This window comes from Bemisia tabaci, chromosome 7, assembly GCF_918797505.1.
Source record: "Bemisia tabaci chromosome 7, PGI_BMITA_v3".
Lineage (NCBI taxonomy): Eukaryota > Metazoa > Arthropoda > Insecta > Hemiptera > Aleyrodidae > Bemisia > Bemisia tabaci.
In genome coordinates, this window is record NC_092799.1 from 17,695,812 (window position 1) to 17,705,072 (window position 9,261).

A 9,261-nucleotide genomic window follows, 5' to 3' on the forward strand; every position below is an offset into this window, starting at 1 on the left:
GGTCGCTCTCGTCTCTCGCCGTTACATTCATGGGTTTTCCACACCTCTACACGCGCTGGCTCCTGCTCTCGGGCATGATATCTCTTTTTTCCGACCACGTGTGAAAAGTGTTACACGGGTTACGTAATTGTTTCATTTGTCTGCGATGTCATCGTTTGTCTCCGTGAAAAAACGAACGCGAGAGAGCCAGATTCACAACCGCCTAAAAAATTAAATGCTCCAAGCCGTGTCGAAACTCGAAATTTTCCAGCGTCGAGGCGCGTTTCGTTACAGCATGATGTCCTCATTATGTATTTCATTACTCAAGGCATTTTCTCTTTGCTCATACTTATTTTCGTGGTATTTCGTTCAGTTAATACAGTTTAAACTGTATAGTTTAACAAAATTAGTAGTATTGGACGACATTTATTGGACGAAAATTCCTGAAACCATTGGTTCCAATAATTGAATTACATTTTGCAAAAAGGAACCAAGAGCATGCCAATGTTGCTATGGATTAAACAACTTAAATTCTTTGTAAAAAATTGCAGAAATTATGAAACAAATTAACTTAACAAAGGCTATTTTCGTTTTTAAATTTGTGAATCGATTTTTTTTAGATCGATCTTTTTCTATTTGCAAGGTGAGAAGCGTTACGTATTTTATGGATGATCCTGGCTGTGTACACGAGGCTTGCGTTGCGTTGAGATGTGGGGAGGTGGGCGAAAAAGTAAAATGCAACGCAACTTTCCAGGTGCAAAAAATTGCATTACCTACAGGTGGAAGGGGAAATTGAAATTTGTATGACACATTGAGTCAAAAGACTTATATAATTCGGGGGGAGAGGTTTTTCATTTTTTCTTGCGAAGGAGAGAGGAGTGACAGGTGCGTTGCCCGGTGAAAGGGGGACGAAACCCCAAAAAAGTGCGTTAAATTGGTAGGGTTATGGTACAATGAGGCAGATTTCCATTTGAAGATTTTTTTCTTACTTGAAAAACCCCAAAAATCAACCGTTTGATATGACAAATTGGATATTTTGCGTTCGGATACTTTCAGCTTTATTATATGGTTTAAGAATTCAAAGTTTTAGGAAGGAACAGCTGCAACGGGCCTTTTGAAGTGGAGGATCCGTTTTTGGCCAAAAATTTAACGTGCAACCAATATGTTAGCAAAATTTGTGAGATAGCTCTGTTCATTTACTGCCATTAGCCACCTTCAATTGCAAATGATGCACCAAGTTGGACAATCTAAAGTAGATGGCAAAGCTCAAACAATCGCTTCCACAGTGAAGGAACGAAACAGCCATTTTTCGCATGAATATAGCGGCATTCATAAACGTCCATTATTTGAGACAGGCGAAAGGCTAAGATTTCCCTTCACTTAAGCTTGATACCGCATACCTACTCCGCGGTTCAAGTAGTTGCGCACTTGATTTCTTTACTTAAAAATGCGAGCATAATACCGACATCCAGCAACGCCGATAATTTGAGACACGCGAAAAGCTAAGATTTTCCTTCATTTCCGCGTGATACTACATACCTACTCCGGAGTTCGAATAGTTGCGCGCTTGATTTCCGCATTAAACAATGCGAACATAATACCTACAATTAAACGTCAGTAATTTTGCGCAACTCGAGGCAACTCGAAACAAAGAGCTAAGATTTTCCTTTATTTCCACGAAATACCACGTCACTACTCCGGAGTTCAAATAGATGCACGCTTGGTGTCCGCTTTGACCAGTTTTGATTCATAGATCATTTTTACGCAAACCGTGACAATTCTAAAAATGCGTGCTTTATCCAGTGGTTTAGTGAAAACATAAGAAATCATACGCGATTTCCACCTCAGTAGTGCTGCAAAAGCGCGATTTTCCGGGGGTTTTGTAGAAAAGTGAGAAATTACGCATTTTTCATCTCAACACCGCGCAAATACTCATTTTTGCCGGCAATTCTGCGAAAACTTAAAAAAGTACGCAATTTTTACCTCGATATCGTGGCATGTGCGCGATTGTAAAAAATCGACTCGTACACTTCAATTTTTCACAAGCAAATGATTGTGCAATTCCTATCCTTAATTTTACTGATATTCGCTTGTAATCGAGAAAAAAATCAGCGGGATATCAGTGAATCGGTTAGAAATGCCCCAAAATTCTCTAAGAAAAATACAGTCAGAGAGTAGAAAAGTTGTCAAATTGAAATTAAGTCACACGTACGTTCCTTCGTTCGGGAAACGACAAACCCATGCAGCATGGCAAAGCTCATCTGTCGTTTCTACAATCAACGGAGGCTCAATTTTAACAAAATTCCTATCCTTATTTTTACTGATATTCGCGTGAAGTAGAGGAAAAAATCAGCTTGAGATCAGTGAATCAGTTGGGAATGCCAAAAATTCTCAACAAAAATACAGTTAGAGAGTAGAAAAGTTCACTGGAAAAAAAAAAAAAAAAAACACACATTGGATCAAGAGTCCAGACTCTTAAAAACACCGACAAGACAAAGTACTCTTGATTCAATCAGAATAAAGCTTAAACCAAGAATCAAGCCTCTTAATTTAAGCGGATTTCGTTTTGATTCGAGCAAAAATCCGATTGAATCAAGCGTATTTTTTCTTGTCAATGTTTTCAAGAGTCTGGACTCTAGCAATGTGTTCTTTCCAGTGTTGCAAAATTGCCACTCGTAAGTTCCTCCGTTCCGGAAACGACAAACCCATGTAGCATAGCAAAGCCCATCCGTCGTTTCTACGATCATCGGAGGCTCAATTTTAACAGCATATAAAGAAAACAACGCATATTGCATCGGTGGCTCGCAGCATCCCTGCGACACCGAAAACGGATCGCGCACAGGATGTTGCAGCCTCCGCGACGACGCGACGGGACATTCGTCATAGCTGAACCGAAAAATGGGACGCATCAAGAACGAAAACTAGGAAAAGGCAGACGAGAAGGAACGGCGAAATGAGCAGATGTCCTCTCTGCGCGATTGAGAATGGATGTTGACGATGCTCACCGGCAACCCCCCCCCCCCCCCTCCACCCCCCGAACGCCACCACCGTTGGGTTCTCTTCATCCCCCGTCCCCCCGGAACCTCGCCGCCCCTCTTCAACCCCCGATTCCTCCGCGCTCTTGGCTCTTGGTGGTTGGCCGCGGCCGGATCTCCCTGCCGAGCTTTAGGATTTATCGATTGATCTGCCTTTTAAACCTATGGAAAAGGATCGATTAACAGAGTGTTCGCAACGAACATCTTGATAATCGATTCTTTGACATAGGTTCAAGTGAGGGGAAAATCGATATCCGATCATTCACGCCGTAGCGTGCTTTGCTGTATGTCGATTGATCTGCCATTTAAACCTATGGAAAAAAATCGATTAACAGAGTGTTCGCTACGAACACCTTGATAATCGATTTTTTAACATAGCTTCGAGTGGGGGAAAATCGATTGTTCACGCCTCGCCGCACTGATCTCGCGTCTCGGGGACGAGGATCGGATTTTTCCGATTGACTAGACTAAGCAGTCTGCCCTGCCAAAGAAGGACGCCGTATGAGAATTTGAATGTTGCCGAGGTCCTTATCAGAATATAATAATTTTGGAGGAAAGTTTAGAATATCTCCCCTCGAAAGTTTCAGGCTTTTTAAAGAAATTACGAATAAAATTCACTGGAGAATCGGAATAGAAAAATTCACAGAAATTCGTGACTGGTCGAAGGAAATTTGACAACGACTGAGGGGCATGCAGCGTTTTTTTTCCGAGTAGTGCCACAAATGAGGAAATACATTACACCTCCCACGTAAAGCAGCACTATGCAGAAGTAATAATTTAATGTGTGTTTTCATGTTTTGAAAATAAGTAACAAACGTTTAAATTCATATTCAACCTATTTCTGACTTTTTGCCTTCGCCGGAGTAAAGTTCTCGATTAAAATATTTGTTTGCATGAAACGCAGGCACAATAATAATTCATGAGCAATCCCATTGCTTTCCCGGAAGGTCCACGCACATACGTGGCTTGCCGTCACGAAAGTTGCGAAGGTTTCGAAGGAAAGGAAAAAATAGTGACCTTTAACCTTGATCCCCGGAGGTAAGACAGCCGCGTAAAACGTTGTCTTTCTCTATCTCTTGGGCTTCTCGCCGAAGTCACGGTCTGAGTAAACTTTTTAATCGAGGGTTTTTTTTTGCCGAAGTACCAAGCTTTCTAAATGATTGTTTTTCGGACCCTAATATTGCTCAAGACCCCTCGCGGAGTTGATGAATTATTGAAGTCAGTGGCGAGGCGAGCTTTGCGATTAATCGATTGGAGAAGAAGCGATTCTTTACCATAGTTTCAAATGGGGGAAGTATCGATAATCGATCATTAACGCCTCGCCACTGATTGAGGTTTCCTTCTCTAAAAATGAACACTCCGCGACCAATCAGAATTCAGATTTCATTACACCCTCGAAAAATGTAATCGTTTTTGCTGAAGAAGCCCTTGATTCAGATTTCATTACACCCTCGAAAAATGTAATCGTTTTTGCTGAAGAAGCCCTTGAGATGCTTCAATCTTTCGCTCATTTATTTTTGCACTTTTCGGAACTTTAGATCTGCCTTGAGGAAATGACGGGACCTAATTTTGGATTCGCCATTCAACCGTTCATGAGATGAGTCTACTCACATCCGGTTGATACAGCGACATCACTGGTGGAGGAAACTTTGCCGCGCAGCACACTCTACTGAGAACTCTCTTCCGAATGAAATTGTTCTGAAATTAATCACGGGATTGCGTGAAAAGTTCACCCGAACGCAGGAGCTGACCGACTGTTCGCGGAAAACCCTAGATCGATCCTCCGGCCTTTCTCCTTCATTCTCCTGGCAGAATAGCGTCATTACTCGAAATGAAACGTGAAATGAAATTCGCGAAAGTACTCGAGTGCGAATTACTTTGCAGAGGCAAAAAGAGCACGAGGTGGGGTCAGAAATCAAGTTGACACTCACGTGGAAAATTGGTGGACGCATGAACTCATTAAACTCGTCGCTTCTGTTTCACCCAACTGTGGCCGTTTGACAAACGACAAAAATTCATGTTAATTTTTTCCCCGCGAGCGAAGAATTTTGATCGTATAATTTTTATTTCAGCTAGCAATAACGGGCCGGGGGGTATAAAAATGGCCTCATCATTTATGAATTCTTTCTTGTGAAATTTAACGTTCACCTGGCGAGGAGGGGGGGGGGGGGAGGTGCTGGCAGAATAGATTATTTCGTTTTCAACAAATCTTGAATAGAAAAACATTCAAGTAAAAGTTAATTTAGTTGCTGCTGTTTTACCTTCATCCCCCCTCCCCCTCTCTTTCGTACTAACGTCCAGCAATTAATTCCTTTGTGCAATTGAGGAGATATTGAGCCAATGTCAGGAATATGAATAGCGCGGTAAGTAATGATGAAAAAAAATAAATAAATAAATAATAATAAAAAAAATACCTATGTGTGCTTTGAGAATCTACAGAGACCATGATCAGAAGAATATCAATTATTCTTGGGGAAACTACCTATAATTTTTCATACATTATTAAATAGATGGGCAAATTAGACTAACTTAACCTGGAAAATAAGACCTTAGACTAAAAAGATCAAACCCGTTGCACTTGAATTAATAAATTGTAACTGATAGACCTTGAACCCTGAATCCCTACCATGAGATGGGGACTTCGAGATTTACTATGTGACCTGGTCTTATTAAGGGTCTGCCCTCCTTCCTGGTTTAGATGAACAAAATGCATAATACCTTGCCAGTGATTGTTACCTAAAATGCAGTCCTTGGAATAGTTATGAAAAGGAGAGGAAATGATGGAACAACTGAATTTCAAAATGGGTAAGATTAAAATTGCAAAAAAATTGACTAAATAGTGAGAGAAATGATAATTAATTTACCTTCTTCTCTGTGAGTTTCTCGCACCTTCGCATCTTGCATATTTGATGACTTTTATCATTCCGACACGGAGCACAGTCGCCACAATTCTCCTTCCTTTGACAACCAATACATTCACCACAGCGCTTGCGTTTTTTCTTGGTTTGCTTTTCATTGCTGCCATTTTCACAATCTTCAACATCATGGCAAAGACCAGGTCCGCCACTCATGGATCCCATGTTTTGGTGCTGCATCATGGGCGATTTGAAACCGGCTGTACTCGAAACAGCAGCTACTTGACCCGAACTTTCGACACTTGAACTACCAATTCCGTCACTTTCTATTGAGCTTTCTAGAGATGAGGCACGTATTTTTCGTCTTTCCTTCTTCCTTTCATGAAGACCTCGCGGCGAAAGACTTTCTTCCATTTTGATTTGATCGTGATCTAACACTGTCATGGCATTTTGGTACACACCTTGTGAAGTTACAAGAGCAACGGGCTCAGTTTTGACAACAGTAAGGAGAGTCGTTTGTTGAGGTTGAGCAAAATGATACTGCGTCGGAGGGGTTTGGAACAAATGAATGTGTCTTTCATCCAGAAACTGTTGCTGAATGGCTGGAACTTCCCTTGCTTGAACTGGTGCCGGCACCAGTGGGTACCCTCTTGGGACAGCAGAAAGTGTATGGAAGCTGGGTAAACCAGTAGAGGAATTGCAAGGGGAAGGAGGAGCAGGAGTGAGCGTTGTCAGAGAAACCGGTTCTCCATTTTGCTCTGGAATTGAATTAAATTGAGATTGGAATGATGGCAATTTGTTGGCAATTGTTGCAGGAGATAAGGGATAGTCCGCAGGCTTGATTAAACTGTCCTGAGAGGTAGAATCTAGTGGTTTACTCTCCCATGGACGGTATTGTGGCTGAGGAATTAACATAGGGAATCCGTCACCTCTGTCTAACAGTCGGCCTGTCAAACCTTCTTCATAGTATCCCCATCCAGAGATATCTGTTATCAATCGCCCAGTGGCGAAGGGCTCTGTTCCGAAACCTTCAGGCCCCAGGCGCGAGCCTAGTCCTTCGTTGGACATTTCGGATGAGAATGAGCTGAAAGGTGGAAGACCAGCGGAAGACGAAGACTTGGAATTATCTGCACCAGTGTCCGGAACAGTTGAGGAGGGAGTAGGGGTTTGAGAGGGTGGGTACCCTCCTGCAAAGGAGGGACCCATAGCCTCACCGCCACCCTCACTCATGGCGAGGCCATAGTGGCATCACGTTCCCATTATTGAGCAGTTTTGATGATCACTTTTCATTTGTGGTGAACATGAGCGAATCTATTGTCTTAAAAATCCCAATTTTGACTCTGGTGACTGATAACAGCAACTGAAACAAACAAAAATAACAGTCGATGTTAAGTAATTGAAAAACTTAATTTTAGGTTCGAAAACACAAGGTTTCTGGCAAGTTAGGTTGTCTTACCCAATGAACAGGGGAAAAGCATGGAGGACATCAGGACTCAATTTGAGCAGAAAAATCACTGGAAGAAGCTTTAGGTTTGTTGCTTGAAGTGAGAGCCATAATTCTAAAAAATTTCGCATGAATATCTACAGAAAAGTCCTATTTAATCCCCACTATTTCCGGGCTTGTCAACACAAATCGGTGCAATTTCCACAAGGATCACTAAACTCTTGAGTCTAATATATCAAGAAACAAAGATTTAAGTACTAATCAGAAAAATGCAGAATCCAATTCCCTCCACCCAGGGATTGAAAAAACTTCCTATGATTTTATTAAAATTTTCCTCCAATACAGGAGCTTTTTAAATCATGCAGAGATAAAACATAAGTGACAGGTGAAGGGACTGTCTTGGAATAAAGTGCCTCAAGAAATTTCTGGAGAGCAGCTGGCTCCATCATTCTAAAAATCACGACCTACCTACTGCAGACTCTCAGGAACTGATCTGATATTTGGATGAGCAAGTCAACCCCTTTTTCCTACCCTCAAACATTTTCTATCTATGATAGAATTAGGAGAAACCACCAACATAAACTAAAAATCAATTTGCAAACCATATTCCCCTAAAAGTGATTAGGAATATTGGATGGTATGTTTGCCTCTTTTAGAGAAAAAAATCAATTTTTGTTTCCAAAACCATGCATAGAAATGTATCGAGCAAGTCAAGTAAGTATATTGTTCTCAACTAATTAATATTCAAATTATTTACAAACCGATCATGACCTGGTGAAATACAGGCAAAACAAAACTCGATTACCCGACAAATTAGTTTAAAATGAAAAATTCTCTCCGGGGTTCATTGAAAAACTAAAATCGTAGGTACAGGTTCCTCATGGAACATTCATTATCACTAACTTTCAAGTAGGTAACTGCATAGAATGACTCGTGATTCAGGATAAAAGAGCTATCAGCAGTTGAGATAAAGCACTTACAATTGAGTAAAAAAAGGCTGTCTAAGAATTCGAAGTACGAAAGATATGGAAAAACAAAACGGTACAATGCTACGCGTTTTCAAATCACTACTCCCATTCACAAACACAAAGTTGTGCTCTACGAGTCGTCGTAAAATCGACCCGCTCGGGGGACTCCGTCGTGTATGAGTCACGTCTTGCGTGGAGTAACTTTCGCTTTCGTACGAACGCGCTAAAATTAATTGTCAAAACAAAGCTTCCCGCTCATCCAGAAGGATGCAATTAGAACAAATTGAACAGCAATCACTCCAATGCAACTAAATGAAGCATCGAATATGACTTAGATCGAATTCTCAGAGGATATCAGGACTAATCACGAATGTAAACAAAACAATTTAGAGCATTCCAAAATTCGTTACATCAGGAACTTGAGACGACTACATCAAACCACCGACTAACGATACGAAAAAATGATTTGAGAAAGACGCAAAGGACACAATTACTCACTGGAGAGTGAATTAAAATCAACCGCGTACGGAATCAACAAAGCATCGCGATGTGACGAAGTATTAAACTCGTGAATCACAGCGACAAAAAATATTTCTCAGGGAAAAAGCACAAGTATCCAAACGAATGAAGTGAAAACGAGATGAAATTCAGAAGAGATATTTACCTAATGTCTCACTTCACCTTTTATTCCACACACACAAATAAACACAATCACGTTATTAAACCGTCCGCATGATCTCGCCTGCACTGAGGGTCTTCACGAACTCCGAATACGAGCATACGAGCAATACATTCGCATATTTCCCATTCGCTTGCTGTGAGCGAGTTTGCCGTTAGTTCCCAAGTTTTACGTTAGAGGTCAGGCGACCTTACTCGACGAAGAGCGGCACCGTAAGGGTGGGGGTTGTTCCTCGTGCTTGCCCCTCTCGCTGATTGTGATTCCCCTCCACGCTTCGCGCCGCGATGCCTCTCATTTCTCT

The 9,261-nt window shown here is 41.4% G+C and overlaps 1 protein-coding gene across 5 annotated transcripts in view; it reads right to left on the minus strand.

Moving 5' to 3' along the window:
• Positions 1–9,261, minus strand: part of Tet (Ten-Eleven Translocation (TET) family protein) — a 150,775-nt gene extending 141,514 nt beyond the window's left edge. For 2 of the 5 annotated variants that reach the window (XM_072302657.1, XM_072302653.1), the window contains exons 1-2: positions 8,946–9,261; positions 5,879–7,229 (exon numbers count right to left, since the gene is read on the minus strand). In XM_072302657.1, the coding sequence (XP_072158758.1) occupies positions 5,879–7,099 (1,221 nt within the window). In that variant the 5' untranslated portion in view covers positions 7,100–7,229; positions 8,946–9,261. The other 3 variants (XM_072302656.1, XM_072302655.1, XM_072302654.1) reach the window with 3 other exon arrangements.